We start from the raw sequence: 21,625 nt of genomic DNA on the forward strand, positions 1-21,625 counted from the left end.
TGTTATTGCCCAAAGGTTACATAATGTCAAGGAATGAAACCAAAATAACAGGCAAATTCCCGTATGTCACATAATAAGAAAATCCCCTTGTTTGTCAATAATCAAAATTTATTTCATATTTAACAGGCTTGTCTGTCCCAAATCAGGAGCCTGTAATTTAGTGGTTGCCGTTTGTTGCTGTGTAAGATATTTGTTTTTCGTTCATTATTTTGTACATAAATTAGGCCGTTAGTTTTCTCGTTTGATTTGTTTTACATTTGTCATTTCGGGGCCTTTTATAGTTAACTGTGCGTTATGGGCTTTGCTCATTGTTGAAGGCCGTATGGTGACCTATAGTTGTTAATTTCTGTGTCATTTGGTCTCTTGTGGTGAGTTGTTTCATTGGCAATCATACCACATCTTCTTGTTTATATTGTCTCTTTTCCCTATAACACAAGTCTAAAAGTGTATAAGTTATATTTCCATTTCATTGAAAAAGTCAAAGTAAACTGACACGAGAAAACTACATAACATGTGTCACATATATACACCAACATTCTATGTTTTTATCAAGAAAATGGACCGTATATTTTTCAATCGTCACTAATGTTAAATAAATTGGCTATGCTAAGAAAAAATAAAGTAACACATTTTGAAATGTAAACATATTTAAACAATGTGTGTCAAGCTCCGATGAAAACATTGAATCATCTCTGTTCGATCTTCAGATGGACTCCATTTAGTGGTCTGGTGATGAAACCTTTTTGAAGAGGCATTGGTATCTGTAAATAAAAATAAAAATAAAGAGAGCACTGCAATTGTTTTCCTTTATTTATCAGTTTTTATTAATTTTACTGATTATTCAAAAAATTGTTATTGCCATTAGGTAGAATATAAGTATTCTAAACCCTATGGTTGTGTGAAGTTTAAAGATTCTTCCATCTCAGGCTACTCCGATTATCTATGAAACATTTGAACATTTTTGAAAGTTTACAAAATTAAAATTTTAAATGCTAAAATTTGATAAATATCATATAACTGGTATACAACTATAAACATATATTTACTTTCATCAATTTCTTTATAAATAAGAACTTGATGAGTATAAAATCATTAATGAGTGTGTAAAAGGAGATATTTAAAACTTTTGCAACAATATAAAGTACAAAACAGCTTTTGATCACTCCCGGTTTTTGGTGGGGCTCGTGTTGCTCAGTCTTTACTTTTCTATGTTATGTGTGGTATACTGTTGTTTGTCTTTTGGTAGTTTTTTCCATTGAATTGTTAGTTCTTTTTCGACTTAGGAATTTGATAGCCCTTTCATATCTTTCGCATCACTTTTAGGGGAAAGAATATAGAAATTTGGACTTAATGAAATATGGACTGAGATTTTAGGTCATCAGATGACTCGAAACCGTTTTTTCCCCTAAAAGATCAATTTGCTAAAATGTTTATTTTATTGTCCATGTGACTGTTAAATTTGAATATTAATCAGATGTCGTTGTATATTTTTCTTACTTAGTTATCTCAATGTTCTTCTATAATATTTACCTGAAAAAACCTCGTGGTTGTATATGATAATGTAAGTTTTAAGATTAAAATTAAATATAGAAAATATGAATCGGTTGGTGTCAATTGGCTCAGTAGTTTCAAAGTAGCAGATTTTTGTAAATGTTAACGGACACCAATGGACGACGACGACGAACGCCGGACGACAAGTTATGAGAAAAACTCACTTGGCCCTTTTGGCCAGATGAGCTAAAATAGAACAAGAAAAAACGGTTTTAGAACAGGCAAGGAATGACAACGATAACTGCATGTAAGTGTGCAAATCACAGACAAAGTCTTCATCTCACTTTAGGCGACCTTTTGATTTGGCATTCAAACTGTTTTGATTCGAACGCTCCTGCTGATTCTTGTTTAGACGCAAAGCTCGTCTGGCGTATCACTTTTGTAAACCTTATATCGTTTACCGACCTTGACATTTAACATTTTAACCTCATTACCAGATGTGACACCTGTACAATAGGTCGACCACTTGATTTTCTCGGGGTAGGCAGGTGGATTTTAAAAATGAATAAAAAATGCCTTGTTGGAACTTTGCACAAGACAGGATGAAAATGAATATTCTGCAACACAAAATGCAGGAAACAAATGTGTACAAAAGTGAAAATAAAAATAAGTATGTGTAGCAATAGATAAAAATAAATAATTTTTTTTTTTTTACTTTTAATTCCATAATTATTTGAAATGGACTTTGATTAATGTGTATTAGCCTCGTACCGATCTATGAGTTAAGCCAATTGCAACTGGTTTTTACAGTTTGTTCTTATTTTGTGCTGTAACACCACTATTCCAAGTAGGACTCACAAACGTATTTTACCCCGCCACATTCTTTAAGTGCCTCTCCCAAGTCAGGAGCGTGCAGTGCAATGGTTGTCGTTGGTTCATGTCTGTCATATTTGTTTTTTGTTATAAATTAGGCCGTTATTTTTCTCAATTAAATTGTATCACATTTTCATGTCAGAACATTTATAGCCGACTATACGTTGTGGGTTTTTCTAGTTTTCTCATTAGCAATCATCCCACATCTCCTTATGTGTATACTAATGTTTCCACCTACCTCTGTTTTGGAACAGACTACAAACTTAAACTTCTGCACCGTTGAAATGAGAGCATACTTGGTTTCAATCAAAGCAAGTCTCATACCGATACAAACACGTGGTCCAAGGCCAAAAGGAAGGAAACTGTACATAGGTCTTGTAGCCTTATTCTCATCTGTAAACCTAGGCAAATATGAATGCATATATATTGAAACGAGATAAATATCAAAAGATAGGTGTATCAGAATAAAAGAGTTGTTGCAAGAGTTCTTACGTGCAGAAAGCGTGACACTCTCCCTACACGAGGCATCGGATTTGACGTCCCTATTCTGTACACACGTGGCTACGTACTTCTACATCCAGCACAGCCAACTGAAACTTTGGCGAGGGTTTTTACACTCTCACCACACTGCAAGTTTAAGACGGCCCCTGGCACCGGCTTGAGCGGAATGCATGCACTATTTTTAAGATGAAATAAACCAATATAAAAATTCTTGTATTTTTTACCACAAATTGAATGAATTTTTAGATATTTTGATCACTCAACTAAACGGTTAACCACAAATAAAAAAAGACACGATCTTAATTTACGAACAAAACATTAAGTCCCATAAAAGCAGAATCTAGGTAGCATGCAAATTAAGCAATTATTGGTAATTTATAGACTAGCTAGGAATCCGCCTCTGCAGAAACTGAACCTATTCAATCGAAACTTGTTGCCAAAATATCGAATGAAATGACACTGTTGTCATTAAGTGCAACAATTATGACGCAGTGTATCTACAGTGATATCACGAGAAATCACGAGACCTGATTTGTCCAACACTGATACAGTTGAAGGATTTTCTGTTTTGCCTCAATTGCAATTTGGTTATTCATGGTCGTTAAACCTTTTTATTACATGAAGCTTACTGCTGTCTTTAATTGAAGATTGCATGTCAAATGAGTCTGTAATTGCATAGCAACCGAAGTACGCTTAATATGTCAGTTGACATGGGTTTACTTCTATATGGAGTTCATGTGACTTTTAATATTGTTTCACAGCATAGCAACCGAAGTACGGTTAATATGTCAGTTGACATGGGTTTATTTCTATATGGAGTTCATGTGACTTTTAATATTGTTTCACGTATGTTCGTATGTCTGTCTGTAAGTGTGTAAAATTGTAAAAGATTTTGGATATATGTGTAGCTTGTAATAAGCATATTACCTTTCTGGATCAAATTTTTCTGGATCAGGCCAGTATTTGGGATTCCTGTGCAGTGCAGATATTGGTATTGTTACATCGGTGTCCTTTGGTATAAACATACCATTGACTGTGATATCATTTTTGGCGCGTCTGTTAATCCTGTGTAAAATAAAATGTACTAATTAATATATATACATTGCATTTACATATCACAATAAAACGGACCAGTGACCACTTATGTTGAGAAAAATTTGACCTCTGACTCACTGCTTGACTAGAAAACGTTCAGGAAACATAGTTTTCCCATACATTGCAGTCAGGTTAGCAAATGTGGAGCCAATGTTTGGAATATAAATTTGTTAATAATAAATACTTAACACGTGTTTGTTTCATGTTGACCTCTTTTGACATAAGTAAAAGAATTGAACAAAACAACACAATAAATGACACCTTACTGGTTCTTTCCCAGCTATTCGTGCATATTTTAGGTAAATATTTGAAGATACTTGCTTAACTAGCATTTTGCTTAATATCATATAAGAGGGTCTAGAAAGGGGTCTCCCAAATCTTTATTCCTTAATTTTTTAATCCATTTATCAATACTCTTTATAAATCTAACACATTATTATGAGACTATTTTTTATAGTTAAGTACCTCACTTTTCACTATTCTCTATTGTTTTCGGCCTACTTTCTCTATTTTGTATTTTCTGGCCCATTTCACTGTGGTATTGGCCCATAATCCTCTAATATGTAAACCCCATCCAGACTTTCATATGAGTTTCATACTACTTCACAAACTTTAAATTTAAAAACGGTGTATTGTCTAATACAACCTAATACTTTGTGCCCGTTTCATTTTTGCATTAATGCAACGGATTTTCATGTATTAGGCGATCGAAACCCACAAAATAGAGACTTTTTTTGGTTAATTTTTTTTTCTTTTTACTTAAGTTTCGTATCGAAATCTGTTATATGATAAACCAATACAAATTTGAAGGTTGTCATTAAACAAAAAACCTCGTTACAAAATATTATATTTTTGAAAGGAAATTATGAATTAGAGTAAATATTTTCTTTGTGAACTTAGTCTTTGCCAGGTGTAAATCAATGATTAACGATCTTCTTCTAAATAAGGAGGTGCCAATTCATTTACAGATTTGAATACCAGCATAGCTTTCTAATATTTAATGAAAATAAAATTATAATTTTCGTGCGACCAAAGTGCTGTATTTTTCTTCATTAAGATCTCTCAAATCCATAAATTTGAATCATAGAGTTTTTCAAAAACGTGTATATTATTTCCTTTGCCTCGTTTTTCAAAAACGTGTATATTATTTCCTTTGCCTCAAAGGATCATATGACTTTACGTAACGTAAAGGCGCAAATTTTGAAGACTATGAACACACACTTCATTCTGTTATTGTAGGAGAAGAAGGTTTGTATTTAAAGTAACCCAGTTTGACAAGGTTTCGTAAAATCAGACAAGAATGATGTCTTAAACGCGGCATATTAGCCAGTTTGAGTTGAGTTTTTAACATGATTAGCTTTTTAATTGTGCTTCGATTTTTTTCTTGTAAAAAAGCACATTTGTTGTATAAATTTACCTTGGAATAATTGCATACAGACGCAGAACCTCATTTAGGAACATCTCTAGATACTGCATGTTGGGAAGAGAATCATAGGTAGGAGGTCTCTGGAAAAGAAAGATTCAGAAGTTACCAAGGGGACATTCTAAACTCTTTTAAGTGGAACAAACAGATAACGCCATGGGATAACATAAAACGACGAAATGACAAATAAGTCCACAAAATACCACATAGAAAACTGAAAACTAAGAAAAATACGTACCCCACAAAATAACAGGTACGATTGTAATGCTCCGGAAGGGTAAGCAGCTCCTGCTCTACGTTTGGCACCTGTCATGTTGCACATGGTAAGTACATATACTGTGATAAGTCCCATTCGAAATATATAAAGATGGAGTGGAACAATACAATGTTAGGGTGAATATACATTATAACTTTATTGATATTATTCCTCTATTATTAGTACGTTGTAATTCGAATTGCCGAATAAACACGAATCTTCAATAATTATTTGTTTTCCTCATACCCTTTGAAAATCAGTGACAGGAGAGTATAAAATTGAAAGAAATAACATAAAAAATAAAAAATAAGATCAGTGACATACAGGAACAAGAGAAAAAAAGTATGTTTGAATATGTCGAACAGCACTTGAAACATTTATGAGTGTTATGTTATCTTTTTTACAAACCTCCCTTTTGTACCCTATACACTAATACGGATTCAACTTTTTAGTAGTGCCTACTAATTTTCTATACTTAATGTATTCGGTGAAGAACCTTGTTTGAGGTTTTTGAGTTAAGGATGTGCCCTCTTCTTGAATATATTAAACTCCCTCTCTTGATTTTAATGTATACCAATTAGGGTGTACATTAGGGTCTTCGATCATTTTCACGTGTTGTATAAAGCGACTCGTTTTGACAGGTATCGGTTAAGGAAACATAGAGTGCACGAAGAAAGCCATCTTTAAACAGCAGTGTATTCAATCGGTAATACCAAAGACAAGATCTTGTACATATTGAATCAAATAGAGGCTTCGATAGTTAAAACCTGAAAGTGCTTGTTTTAGTTTTGTTGACTAACATTGCAATATGTTTTAAAGAAAGCAAGTAATATTTGATCTTTGTTTCTTGAAGCAGCTAAATTTTTTGCTAATACTCTACACTTTCTTTTTCGTAATAATTGCTTGCATTTCTCTCCACAGTATGTGACTGGCCAATTGTTTAATTATACAAAACTTTAATTTTACAAGAATGAAATGCTAATACCTTTTCTAATTCATTATCGATTTCAGTAAATAGTCTTTCTTGCATGTCTGGATGTAAGGCCAACCTATAGGCGGCAAACGATAGGGTGTTCTTTGTTGTATCATAACCGGCTCCAAAAAATACCATGGAATTCGTCAATATTTCATTTTCGTTCATTCCTACAACATTAAAAATGATATTGTTAAAGAATTTTCATTCGTAGCTACATGCACTATATTTTTTTTTGGTTTATGGAAAAGTTATTTGCTGACAAGATATTGATAAATTACCCTTCCGGAGCACCTAACATTACCCCCGGTTTTTTGTGGGGTTCGTATTGCTCAGGCTTTAGTTTTTTTTATGTTGTGTTTTGTTTACTGTTGTTTGTTTTTGGTCGTTTTATCGTCTTTTGTCATGGCGTTGTCAGTTTGTTTTTGCTTATGAGTTTGCATGTCCCTTTGGTATCTTTCGCCTTCCCTTACCAATTATATCAATTCAAATTTAATATAAAAGAAACTAGCAAACACGTAATCCATTAGAATTTGTACCAAGTGATAAAATTCTTATAAACAGTAGTATAAAAATGATGTGTTGAACCTTCTGAGGTCGGTCAATAAATCCATATGTATGAGGTTTAATGCATTTAAAATTCATCATATACATCATATAAATATTCCAAAGTTATCATCGATATCTTCAGTCTTAACGAAATAAAAATTGAGATATGAATTGTTCCATGACTTTTTTTAAAATGCAAAGGGCCTCAATGATTTCTCGATATTTAGACATTTAGTTTATATACAATTATAAGGAAATTTTTAATTTTTAGAGAGAAATGTTCGTTCCCTATTGATAGTTTTTCTTACTAACATCTTTTTTTTGTTTTAAAGTTTTTGTTGTACTTGTTGGAATCTAATACAAACAAGATCATACATCCCGTTTACGGTAAAGCTGTTCATAGAGCTCGTAAATTAATATACAATCAACTTGAAATTATCCATTAGTCCGTTGAATAAACGTTTTCTTAAAGGCTACCAGTCTTATACTGTAGTAAGATCTTAGAATATATGTTTTATTATTTTCAATTGTTTAATACTTTACTGAAAATGTATTGCTAAGCTAACTTATTAAGTAAAGACTTATGGTCCGCCTCAAGTCGATACTTATACTATGGCACTGCAAGAGGTTACGCTTTTATCAGACTGCTTATGACGTCTTTAAACTTAATCTGTTGGAAGTGTACTGATTTATATTTGTTCTGGGAAAGACGTCTTTGTTTACAATGTATTAGTTTAAATTAGGAGCATTAATCTAGCTTCCAGTAACTACAATAACTGTCAGCATTATTCGTCTTTTGTCCTTTAGTTAATTTTTTGTGCTTTGCGTCGAGCCGATGGGTCAATCCCTTTCTAGCCTACTTTAAAGTGTGTGTTGATACACCATTGTCCTACGATAGGATAAGGTTGAGCACTCATAAATATGTTTAACCATGCCACATCCTTTATGCGCATCTCCCGAGCCAAAAACCAGTAATTCAGTGATTGACGTCTGTAAAAATTGGTTTTCGTATAAAAGTCAATAGTTTCAATCATGTCGTTAGTTTTCTCTGTTGTTTTGTTTAACATTTTGTTTTTTCGAGATCTTTTACCTCTTAATATTTGGTATGGGTTTGTGCATTGTTGAAGATCGTACGATGACCATAAGGTGTTTACATCCTCCTCGTTTTGATCCCATAAACAATATTCTTATTTTTAGAACGTATGTACACGCAAACTTAAAAGCACTTTAAAGGCCAGAATACCTCTGTTTTTGAACTCAGCAAAGTCAAGTCCTCCCAACTCATCAATTTTCCCATTTTCTTTATGTTTTTCTTTTTCTTTATGAGAGTTCAACATCAATTGAATAAAATCTCTGAAATTATTCTAAAACAAAAAAGAGTATTACTCGTGGAACTTGACTCTTAAAGAAAACAATAAAATCATTTAGTCACAAAGCGCAGATAAATTAAGGAATCTCTAATATATCAAATATTTGTTGTCAGGTTTAAGGTAATTGAAAAACATACTAAAGTATTATAATTAAAATCTAAAGGAAGTTGTCTTCGCAATTTAAAGCCATTTGGGTAAACTAATACAACACAGGGTCGTACAAAAGACAAGCATCAAAACAAAAGCCAACTGTTATGTTTCTCATGCTAATTATGACAACAGATCTGTTATTACAACATAACTTTTTATTTATGACAACAGAACTGTTATTGTCATACAAGTGAGAGGTTTAGCTAGCTATAAAACCAGGTTTAATCCACCATTTTCTACATAAGATAATGCCTGTACCAAGTCAGGAATAATTATGACAGTTGTTTTCCATTTATTTGATGTGTTTGAGCTGTTGATTTTGCCATTTGATAAGGAACTTTCCGTTTTGAATTTTCGGTATTTTTGTTATTTTCCTTATTATTATTTTTAGATGAGGTATCGCATGTCATTCATGTAACTGTTCATTTCTATAACAAGACCAAGACCGGGTCTGGACCTGCGTCGCTGCATGCAGTTCATTGAGAAACATGTATACCAGAGCATAACTGATCATTCCCAGACCAAATATTAAAATCATTCACTTCAATAGGAGCCAAGAAAGGTTTGACGAAAATTTCCCTTGTACAATGACTGGTTTTAAAATTTCAAACTACCGGCAAACAAGAAGAAGATACACGGCAGATGTTAAAATTACTTACTCGCTACAACTGAACGTTATCAAGCTGCAGACAAATAATAAATCATTCCCTTTCATAAAAGCCAAGAAAACTTTGACGAAAGTTTCCTTTTGGACGGACGGACGGAATCGAATGGTTATTAAACCTGCTTCCGCCTTCAGCGATGCAGGTAAAATGTATATTATGATCCAGATAATGAATAATAATTCAAAATATATAAGAGCAAAGCAATTATCTGAAGAGCATGATTTGTAACTTCGTACTTACATTGGTGTTTGACTTTCTTTCTGCTATTAACTGCTGTACTATATTTCTGAAAAACTCCTCAGAACCCTCTCCGAACACTGGAGCCTTGAACAGGGTTCCCATCAGATTTTTCAAGAATGGAAAAATCACTAAAATATTAATGATTGTAACTATCATTTATGGGTTAAAGAAAAAAATATAAAATATCAATCAAGTTAACTCTATACTATATTGGATGATATCACTACATGATACAAATATCTGATTTTTCAAATATATTTTACAAAACAATAATGGCGAACATATATCATAATACACGTTTTTCAAAGAGAAAAAGTTAAAACTCTTGCGCATGACTTTTTACATGTAGTGCAAAATTTCAATGACAGATTTACTAGAACAATAGTATAAAGAAAAATCACTAACTAACTATCAGGAAATATGGTTTTACAACGTCATCCGTGAGTGTTTTCTTTGCATTCGTAACAAACTCGTTGTCTGGTTCTTTTTGAGAGTTCACTTGAAGACCAAAGGCAGTGCTTGCAATAACATCCAATGTAAAACCACCAAAGACTCTGAAAAAATTGCAATAAAATGTGTATATCTGACACTTGAACAGCACATCTTTAAATTAATGAATGAATTTAAATGAAAGAACATTTAAAAGCTAACAATAGAAAATGTGTATTTAATTTATTAGAATGTCCATGTGTTCGGTGTAAAGTTTTTGAAATTTTCTATATTGCTCGCTTAAAGGAGTATTATTCACCTTAATGTTGTATTTCATGTAAAAAATATGTTAAAAGTTTTGTAAACATAAGATTAGGTTGGTTGAGTTTACAAAAATTTTAAATTGTGCAATTTTTCTTTTTAAATTTAACGGCATAATCCTGACCTTTATAGATGGGTTTCACTTTTATTGTAATGTAATGTCAGTATTACAAATCTTATCTTGAATCAATCCTAATCCTATCTTATTTTTGAGAAATATTTTTACAAATTCAAATGTGACGTCACTTTGTGTGTTTTTTTAGAATTTCAAATGTGACGTCACTTTGTGCGTTGAAGCCTTTGCTAACTCGGCTGTGTATTTTTATGTGTTGGATTAAGTTGTTTTATGTAATGTATCCGTTTTTATTCTGTAGTTAGTCCCCACTTCGGTTTTATCATGTATATCTATTATATAGTCATTTTATAAAATTTACTGTTTGCAAAATTATAAATTATTCTAAATAATAAGGATGTTCTTGTCCCAGGCAGAAAACCCTGGCCGTGTTAGGCGCAACTTTTTGGAAGTTTTGGTCCTCGGTGCTCTTCAGCTTTGTACTTGTTTTGTCCTCTTATATTTGATGCGTTTCCCTCAGTTTTAGTTTGTAACCCGGATTTATTTTTATCTCTATCGATTTATGAGTTTCGAACAGCGGTATACTACTGTTGCCTTTATGTATTGATCTTATGCTCTGCTCTCTGTTACTGGTAACCAGAAGAAGAAAAAAAAAAACAATAAAATAAGGATGTTTCGACGACAGATATATCTAGAAAGGAAAAGAATAATATGATTTGAATTCTCATTTGGTATTTTTGATAAGAATAGCTACATGTATTCATCAACACAACTTACAGTTGGAAACAGTTCTAAACTCTCTTTAGCACTGACAAAATAGTAATATGTCATAGAACTGTTCTAAACTCTCTTAGCATTGCCAGAATAATCTATCATATAACTGTTCTAAAACAGTACAACTTTAAGAATCAGCTCTAGGGAATAAAACTGTTTAAAACTGTTATAAGGTAGAACTGTCAAATACTGTTGTAATGTAAAACAGCCAGGATCAGTTCTAGGGTAAACCGGTCCAAATTGATTCTACGGTAGAATTGTCAAAATTTGTTCTTCGGTAAAACAGTTCTAAATTCTCAATTCTAAATGACGTAAATAAGAGCAGGTCTTTAATTGTAATTACAGTAAGAACAGGGACAGTAAGTCGTATTTCAGATAATAGGATCAAATTGTAAAAATAATTACAGTCTTGTATTCCGTATTTGTTTTTCGTTTATTGTTTTAGCACAAATTAGGCTGCTACTTTTCTCTTTAGAATTATTACATATTTCGTCATGACGAAGCTTTTATAGCTTACTAAAAGGTAAGGATGTTGCTCATTGCTGAAGGTCTTACGTTGACCTACAGTGTTTACATCCTCGTCCTTTGATCTCTAGATGATATTTCTATCATTGCGAATCATACCACATTAAAAAAAAATGTATTTATCTATTGGTTTCATATTACTACGAAGGGAATAGTTATAGAACATACTTACTCTGTCATTTCTACACTTTCATTTTGTTCCATTTTACCATTGATATTATTTACGAGATCATCACAGCATCGCAGTATCATTGGAAGCATCTAGTAAATACAGAGCAAGGAATATTTACCTAGTAGGTTTGATGGAAGGGAATATTTACCTAGTAGGTTTGATGGAAGGGAATATTTACCTAGTAGGTTTGATGGAAGGGAATATTTACCTAGTAGGTTTGATGGAAGGGAATATTTAACTAGTAGGTTTGATGGAAGGGAATATTTACCTAGTAGGTTTGATGGAAGGGAATATTTAACTAGTAGGTTTGATGAAAGGGAATATTTACCTAGTAGGTTTGACTGAAGGGAATATTTACCTAGTAGGTTTGATTGAAGGGAATATTTAACTAGCAGGTTTGATGGAAGGGAATATTTACCTAGTAGGTTTGATGGGATGGTATAAATTAAACTTACAGAATTATAAATAGGTATTGTGTCATAAGTATTATTGTACAATCTATTTTAGTTTTGTGATCTGGAGATACAATTTCATTTAGCTTCCTATTAAAGTGCCGATCCAGGATTGTGTTTAAGGGGGCCAACCGGCAAGACAACGTTAAGAATGGAAGTCTAAGCAATAACCTTAAATGTGCATTTTGTAGCTTCATAAAAGGGACGGGTCCCCTACACCCTAAATCCGCCTCGGTTAGCTCCTTTTTATCTGTTTTATCTGTTGGAGAGACCAGTTTTATCATAACGCTTTACGGTATTGCAAAGTCTTCCTATCAAAATCACACACTTTCATTTGTAAATTATCTGCAGAAGCTTTAAGTATTAAATAATTATAAAAGAATGGTAAAAAAGTAAGATAACAAAAATACCGAACTCCAAGGAAAATTCAAAACGGAAAGTCCCTTACCAAATGGCAAAATTAAAAGCTCAAACACACCAAATGAATGGAAAACAACTGTGATATTCCTGACTTTGTACAGGCATTTCTTTGTGTAGAAAATGGTGAATTAAACCTGGTTTTATAGCTAGCTTAACCTCTCACTTGTATGACAGTCGCATAAAATTCCATTATATTGACAACAATGTGTGAACAAAACAAACAGACAAAATAGATAAAAATGTCAAAAATAGGGGTACAGCAGTCGACATTGTGTTATAATCTTAATCACTATAAAAACAAACAAATATCTCAACAAAGAAAAACAAAATGGCATATACACAAAGCACATAAGCAAAAATGAACGACAATAATACAACAAATGACGATACCACAATAACACAATGACGGGATGTGTAAGTACCGAGCCACGCTAAGAGGATATTACCAAAAGTTGACTAAACAGTAAAGTAAATAATTTACAAAGACAAATAAAAGAACACTTAACTAAGCGTCGAATTGGAAACTAAATCACATATCAGACTTGGACATATATAAAATTATACATACATTCTTTAGTTTGCCCGATGTAAAAGTAGGTGTCATAGTACTTCTAATAAACTTCCAGTGGTCATCTTCTGCTGCTGTTATCATACTGTCCAACAAATCATCCGTCTTTAAAATCAGCTGCAACATAAATATTACTTTAACCAATACAAAGTAAACAATTTAACACATCCAAGGCTTTACAGTGACTTGTGGGTGTTGAGCTTTAATTTTTAAAAAACAAGTAATTTTTAATTTGTTAATGTTTTCTCCAAAGCTTACATTACAGGTCCTACCTATCGTCATGTAAATTATTTACTACTTTTTCTAGACGTGAACATGTGCAAATGAACAATTGTAGTTTTAAATAACAAAACTCGCACCCCAAAGAAAATTAAAAGTAAACCCGTTTAACATATCGATTAACCATGTGGTAAACTGTCGTATCCAACCAAAGAATTTCTTAGACTAAACAAACTTTACAACTTACCACACGATTAGTAAATGTTTGATACTCTTTGATAAATATTTCTTTAATCAGATCTGTATCTGTAACTAATAGTACAGGAATAGTTCCGTTATATATTCTGCAAAATAAAGTCAAATGCACATGTACTGTTATATAAAATGATTGCTTGATTGTTGGTTGCTTAACGTCCATTGGCAAATATTTCATGCATGTTCAGGACGAAAAAAAATATAAAATGAATGAATACAAATATTGCTGAGTGTCTATTAATTGTAAAACAAGAATATATGTTCATAGAACACCTTGCCCCGCTCACACTAAATAAAAATCCATGTTCAGTTAACCGTAGAATCTAGGTCAAAACGATAATTTGGCATACATTTTTCGCAGTTTACTTCAGATGACCATGTATACTTGGTTTCGAATTGATGTGCCCACAAACTACATTAAACCAAAACTTTAACCTGATACGAGACGTACGGACGAACAGACGCAAAGACCGGAAAACATGATGCACCTCTACTATCGTGGGCAGGGCATACACATATATTAATTGTACATTTTTGTAAATAATAAACTGTTGACAGAGAGCTATGTCTCGCCTGCCCTCATAAAATTCAGAAAAAGACAATCTGACGGACAGCAACATTGCTTATAAAATTGAAAGTCGGTGGACCATGATCTTATGGGCAGGACAGGGCCTAGAAATGGTCAACAAACTGAGATGTGCTTATAGTAATGCAACTTCATACAAAATATCATTGATCTATCACAAGTAGATCCTATCAAACTAACTCAAGCAGAAAACTTAACATTGAAAATTGCTTTTTAATTCAAAGTCATTGGACCATGTCTTAGGGGCCAGGGCCTTAAAATAGTAGTCAAACTGACATGTACTTATATTAATGCGACTTCATACAAAATAGCATTGATCTATCACAAGTAGATCCTATCAAACTAACTAAAGCAGAACACTTAACATTGAAAATTGGTAGTTAATTCAAAGTTGCTGGACTATGACCTAGGGGGCAGGGCCTTGAAATAGTCGTCAAACCGAAATGTACTGATAGTAATTCAACTGTATATTAAATATTAATGATCTATCACAAGTAGTTCCTACCAAACTAGCTTATGCAGAAAACTAAACAATTGTTTACTCCACCGCCGCAGCCGCCGGAAAAGCAATCCCTATGTCTCGCTTTCCACGACTTTGGTCATCTTTATCCACATGTAAATTTAAAGTAAACAGAACTTTATATTCGTGTGTAAGTTCACCCGAATCCTTTATGCAAGCATATTAGCATTATACATGTATTAAAGTTTAAATATAAGCATGTGTAAATATAATGTTAAATATAATTCTATACTCATGTGTGAATAGCTTAACAGCTATTTCAATTACGGTTTTATCTTCTAACACTGGATAATACTCGTTTTTAAAACGTTATAATCTTTTTAAACGTACCCAACTACACTGCCATACTTTGGAACTAAGTCTTGGTCAGTTTTGGGTACTCCCTACAATACAGTACAATATAATTAATACAGATTTATTCTTTTGAAATTCATTAAAAGTATTTCACAAAATAGAATGCAGAAGAAATAATGATCATTCCCTCTAATAAATAACAAAATAGATATTTTATTGTGTGTCTTTTTATGTTGTAATGTTATACCACTGTTTCGGGTTAGGGTGAAGGTTGGCGCCAGTTAAAACGTTTAAACCCGCTGCATTTTTATGCACCTGTCCTAAGCCAGGAGCCTATTGTTCAGTGGTTGTAATTTGTTGGTGTAGTTCATAAGTGTTTCTCATTTCTCGTTTTATATATAGATTAGACCGTTGGTTTTCCTGTCTGAATTGTTTTACACTAGTCTTTTGGGGGGCCTTTATAGCTTGCTGTTCGGTGTGAGCCAAGGCTCCGTGTAGAAGGCCGTACTTTGACCTATAATTTTTTACTTCTTACACATTGTGACTTGGATTGATAGTTGTCTCAGTGACACTCATACCACATCTTCTTATTCATATGTTATGAATAATGATGTTATGATTAGTTGACACCATTTTACTGTTTTGGTTCCTGGACTTATTTCTACAGTCAGGTATAAGAACTCAATCATTATCTTATGTCGAATCACTCAATGTAATTTTATTGGTTAAATAAACAAACTAAATTAAATTCCGATCCTCACAAATAAAAATGACAATTAAGTACAATGGAGTCACTGATGATGTAAGAACCATAAGAATCATACATACATTTTGTAAGTGTATACAGTACATGATGTCATTTGGAAAAGGCAATCTAATTTATAATCAGCTAAAGATGATAATAAAACAAGAGTGCACACGCTGAAATATCTCGCTTAAAGTATACAAGAAACAGACCAAACCATGAAAACTTTATATTGACCAATGAAACATGAAAATGAGGTCAAGGTCAGATGAACCTGCCAGACAGACAGGTACACTTTGAAATCATTCCATGCATCAAATATAGTTGACCTATTGCTTATAGTATCTAAGAAATAAACTTAACTACGAAAACTTACCATTGACCGATGAACCTTGAAAATGAGACCAAGATCAAATAAAACCTGCCAGACTGACATGTATATTTCCATACACCAAATAAAGTTGACCTATTGTATACAGTTTTAGAAAAACAGACCAAAAAACAAAAAAACTTCACTTTAACCACTGAATCATGGAAATGAGGTCAAGGTCGGATGACACCTGCTAGTTCGACATGTACACCTTCATTCCATATACCAAATATAGTAGACATATCGCTTATAGTATCTGGGATATGGACTTGCCCACGAAAACTTAACCTTGTTCACTGAACCATGAAATGAGGTCAAGGTATGAGGACTTTGCAAGGTACACACATACCAAATAGACTTATCCTATTACTCATAATAAGAGAGAAATTAACATTACAAAAAATCTGAACTTTTTTTTTCAAGAAGTCACTTAACCATGAAATGAGGTCAAGGACAATGACCATATGACAGATGGAAACTTCATAACATAAGGCATCTATATACAAAGTATGAAGCATCCGGGTCTTCTATCTTCTGAAATATTAAGCTTTTAAGTAGTTAGTTAACGCCGCCGCCGTCGCCATCGCAGTAGGATCACTATCCTTAAGTTTCGCTTTCTGCGACAGAAGTCGCAAGCTCGATAAAAAGTTATTTGCGATTCCAAAAAAGTGGTATATTCAAACTCAGGATATTTAAACCTTGATGTATGTTTTTTGTCCATTGTAGAGTGTTCCAGTATATGGTCTAATTGTATTGTACATCAAAGGATACAAACATTTACGAACATAGATGATCACGCATACGTTTTTCATGCCGTTACATTAATCCCGTTTTCTGTCTTTTTACATAAACGACTGCAGCTTATCACTGTTTTATTCATAACTCAAAAACACGGCAGTTGCAATTAGTGGAGCATGAACTAATTACCTTTCCGAAGCAATCTACATTTTTTTAGAAGACTTAGTGTTTTGTATTATTAATCCTCATCTCGTTTTTTTTTCGTTTTGGTCAATGTGTTGTCTGTTTTTATTTGACTTACTGAGATCTGTGATTGCGTATTTTTTTCTGACCTTCTCATTTGAGTTTACCCAACACCTTTTTTTATCCGTAAAAGTATAGAGACTTCAGGCATTTGTTTTTGTATAGACCAATGAAAGTAGGTTCTTAATACTAACGGTATTGAAGACTTGATCACTTTGATAGGCCACTATTCTAAATACCACATGTTAAGATAGTCGGTAAGATAAATTCGTTACATAGTGTGCTAGTGACCTAAAACGATATACTGTGGATTCATTTATTTTCGTGGGTATCAATTTTCGTGGATTGCTGAAAAGTTGCATATTCGTGGATATTTGATTTCGTGGTTTTGCCAATCTCTGTATACAAAGCCTATTGAAAGTATGATATTCGTTGAACATTTGAATTCGTGGTTCGCCTGTACCCACGAAAACAACGAAAATTGGTATCCAACGAATAATAATGAATCCACAGTATATGGGGGTCAGTAAATTCCATAAGGACTGACACCATATATATCGTATTAGGTCACTAGCACACTATGTAACTAATAGTATCAGAAAAAAAGAAAAAAAGATGTCTATGACAGATCCAAAAAAGGAATCACACACACGTTACAACTCATATGCTGCTGTCCAAATATGAAGTCTTTTTGAACTGAAGTATTGTAGATGTGTTTAAAGAAAAATTTCATTTCATTTATCACGCTGAAAAAAAAAATATTATCGGCAAACAGAGAGTCGGAATCTTACCGAAAAGTCCATACACGTTATAACTCACTACTCTCAAGCTGCTGACCAAATAATGTTTATAAAGACTTTATGCTAAGAAATTGACGAGGAAAGTGTGACGAAATATTTACTGTGTTATACGAACGAACGGACAATGTCATTGCACTATCGCCCACTTAAAGAATGAGTGTGTAATATGATCTATAAATAGATATTACACAAGAATAATATGAAAAGAATTTTAAAAGCCCCAAAAAAGTTCACATATTACCTATGGATTTATTACATGTATATTACCTTTACTGCCAAGTCTTTAATGCTACCAAGGAAAGGGAACGGTGTTGGTCCTGGAACTCCTAGCCTTCTCCATAAAGTATGTTTCCATAATGTATATCTGGTGAAAAAAATGCAATCGAAATAAAATAGACTGTTTTACAATTATTTCCATTGTCGTATGAAGACTTGATACATTCTATAGGATTAAAGGAAACATGAAAAAAACAAGAGAAATTATTGTGATATGATGTTAGTACGAATTTTCTAAAATGAATTTTCCATAAATAGATACTCCTTGGTACTCGACCATTATATTATTCAATTCATATTGACATGTCAAACAAGAAACTATATGGTTTCTAGGTTGGGATCTCGACCATTTTCAAGATATTTAAATATTCTCAATAGCATTAATATTTCCAAATACCAGGGTTAGGATGACCAATGGGACTCGTCCTATATTTTATTTGATTTGATTAGTGTTGCAATGTAGAAAATTTTACAATCATTAAACTTACCATATTTTTTACGGTTTTTGTGTAATGTAAAAAATAATGTGCAAGGTCAAATGTCAAGGTCATAGGTGACCATTGACCTTGACATTCAGGTAGGTCATGTGATGCCATGATCATTACTGAAGGCCCCATGTCCACTTTCTGTTCTTAACTTATGAGCACGAAATACAAATTCCTCATATGGTTCCCTCCAAAATTATACCTCAAATTCCTCACTCGGCACATTTTTAGCTTAAGCATTAACAAAGACTGAAATGCTAATTTCAAATTGTTTAATCTGACATTTTATATTTCCACCTTTGTCCTATAATTCATTTAGATACAGAGTAAACAAATACTATAAAACACGTAGTTAGTCAAATATCACCACTTAAAATACTGGTCAGAATTCAAATGTCAAGAACTGATGTAATGTCATTTTAAATACATTAAATAATTGGTTAGATTTTCATTATTTGTGTCTGTAATCAACCACGGAATTCTCTGACCTAATGCTTTGTCCGATCGGTCTTCAGTCGAGATTAGGGATGAACACTCGGACTTCTGTTAAACTGAGTTTAACTGTGCGTATCGCTGTGTGTTTGTTTATTCCACATTGGCTAGAGGTATAGGGGAGGGTTGCTGTCTAAAGTCAGGAACCTCTAGTCTGTTTTTTTTTAAATTTTGGATCATTAATATATTTCGGTTTCGGAGTTTAGTGTGGCGTCCATTTCACTGAACAAGTATACATTGTTGTTAAGGAGCCAGATGAAGCCCGCCTCTGGGTGCGGAATTTTTCTTGCTACGTTGAAGAACCATTGGTGGCCTTGGGCCGTTTCCAGCTCTTTGGTCAGGTTGTGGTCATTTTAACACATTCACATTCTCCATTCTCAAGTCTATATTATTTGGCAATCAAAGTTATCACCAGTCGTAAGTTAACAATAAGCGTAAATATATATACTTATTTAAAAAAAAATATATATAATCTTTAATACGGCAAATTATCGATTATTTTAAACGTGAATACATGTATATCTGTTCTTACGTAATGAATTCGATCAATACACAATCCGAATGATAGAAAGGTTTAAAACTTGTCCTATTGTATTGTATTGTTAAATACTTTATTTGACCACAAAATGGTGTATCTGCTTTTTGTGTCGTTGGGTTAAGGATTCATTGACGTACATCCCACATATCCGTTGTAAAAAATCATTAATCAGAAGAATGATTTGGGAAATAAATATTTTGCATAACTGAACAAAAAATAACATTGTCCCAGACAGGCTGGAAATAAATAGTCTGCACAGCAAAAATGTAGGAAAACATATGTTCAAATAATTAGCAAAACCAATAAAGCCGGTTTAGGGAGCTACCATTTGATTTTTATTGGGGGGGGGGGGGGGGGGATAGGATGAAAATTTTTGTCCTGCCTATTTATTTTTCCCTCTATTCAGTCCTGCCTTTTTATTTTTCACTCTATTTGGTCCTGCCTTTTTTTTTTAGTTTATCCTGACTTTTTTTTTTACATAAATTGTCATCCTGCCTTTTTTTTGGCAAATAATCTCATCCTGCCTTTTTTTTACTCAAAACTCCTGTCCTGCCTATTTTTTTCACTTTCATCAAAGTTTATTTAATGCCTGGTGAAGTAAATATGGTGAAATGAAAAGGTTAAAAAATAGGTCGTGTAAATATACGTATGTCCTAGAGGTCACACTGTGTCATTTTTTATTATAAATTATTTTTAAACGTGAATACATGTATAATTGTTACAACATGGTACTTTCATTTCCCATTGCATGTCGAAATTCCTGTCCTGTCGGTTAAAATTTGTAATACTAAAAGTTTGCCTAAAATTCCCCTCAGGTGTAATACCATATTTATACTAGAATTCCCCTTCAGTTGTAATACCATATTTATGCTAACTAAATAGTGGTAACAATTCAAAGTGATCTAAAAATAAAAAAAAAAAAAAAAAAAAAACTAACGATTTGGCATTAAAGAATGAAAACGAAAAACTTACAAATAGAGTGTAAGAATGAACATTAAAATTGAGATTATCCATGAAGGTATATCTACCAGACCAAGAACTTCCATGTCTTCAACGTTATAAATAAATCTCTATTCGTCAACATTGACAAGTATTTAACAGATCGGGAACACTACCTAATATGGATATGTTCAAGACTCAATTGGTATTAGATACAATACAAAGGTAACAAAGAAACAGGCCGGTAACAAGCGTTGCCGGATAGTTTTTCTGCACGAGTAGTCAGGTCAAGGTCCGAGGCGATAGCCGAGGACCTTGACCTGACTACAAGTGCAGAAAAAACTATACGGCAGTTTGTTTCCGGCCTGTTTTTTGTTACCTTTGTTTTGTATCTGACTTGTACGACGTTTCAAGAAAGAAGTAGTACATTTTGCATTTAAAAGAGGTAGCAAAATTAAACAGATTAGAAACTTAAATGACCATATACAAGTTAATGTAAGTTACAGTTTAAACAAACTTTTTTTTTCACTTTCCTTCAGCCGAGAGTTTTTTTTCTCAAGAAATTCAAAAATCTAATAATTTTATAAAAAAGAACCATATCAAGTAAAAGATGAATGTCGTACACATTTGAGACTTTTTTTAAATGCAACTTCGCAAGTAAGTAATGTAGGAAAAAGATTTAAGAGGTAAGCAAGCTAACATTTGATTTTTATTTGGGGAAAAAACGGAAAGGGGGGGGGGTTAATCATTTAAAATAACAGGCTTGATCCTTTTTTGTTGAAAAAATGCAGGATGTGCCATTCCA

At 32.9% G+C, this 21,625-nt stretch overlaps 1 protein-coding gene across 1 annotated transcript; it reads right to left on the reverse strand.

Annotated features, from left to right (window-relative positions):
* Window positions 1-439: 439 nt before the first annotated feature.
* Window positions 440-21,001, reverse strand: LOC127720458 (cytochrome P450 3A4-like). The gene is made up of 14 exons (XM_052227043.1): window positions 20,854-21,001; window positions 18,358-18,454; window positions 15,231-15,283; window positions 13,787-13,883; window positions 13,321-13,437; window positions 11,881-11,969; window positions 9,992-10,140; window positions 9,587-9,714; window positions 8,405-8,525; window positions 6,625-6,782; window positions 5,378-5,466; window positions 3,793-3,930; window positions 2,603-2,765; window positions 440-761 (listed from the first exon to the last, which is right to left on the reverse strand). Exons 1-14 carry the CDS (start codon window positions 20,925-20,927, stop codon window positions 687-689), a joined length of 1,548 nt encoding a protein of 515 aa, XP_052083003.1. The 5' UTR covers window positions 20,928-21,001; the 3' UTR covers window positions 440-686.
* Between the last annotated feature and the right edge of the window lie 624 nt (window positions 21,002-21,625).

The sequence above is a fragment of the Mytilus californianus genome, unplaced genomic scaffold (genome assembly GCF_021869535.1).
Source record: "Mytilus californianus isolate M0D057914Y unplaced genomic scaffold, xbMytCali1.0.p SCAF_11, whole genome shotgun sequence".
Classification (NCBI taxonomy): domain Eukaryota; kingdom Metazoa; phylum Mollusca; class Bivalvia; order Mytilida; family Mytilidae; genus Mytilus; species Mytilus californianus.

Coding starts and splice junctions, on each gene's coding strand:
- LOC127720458 (XM_052227043.1), bottom strand. CDS start 20,927: ATGGAAGTTCTTGGTCTGGTAGATATACCTTCATGGATAATCTCAATT. Junction 10,141..11,880: donor GAAAGTGTAGAAATGACAGA/GTAAGTATGTTC, acceptor CAATTTTTTCAG/AGTCTTTGGTGGTTTTACAT. Junction 6,783..8,404: donor TGCTGAGTTCAAAAACAGAG/GTATTCTGGCCT, acceptor TTAATGTTGTAG/GAATGAACGAAAATGAAATA.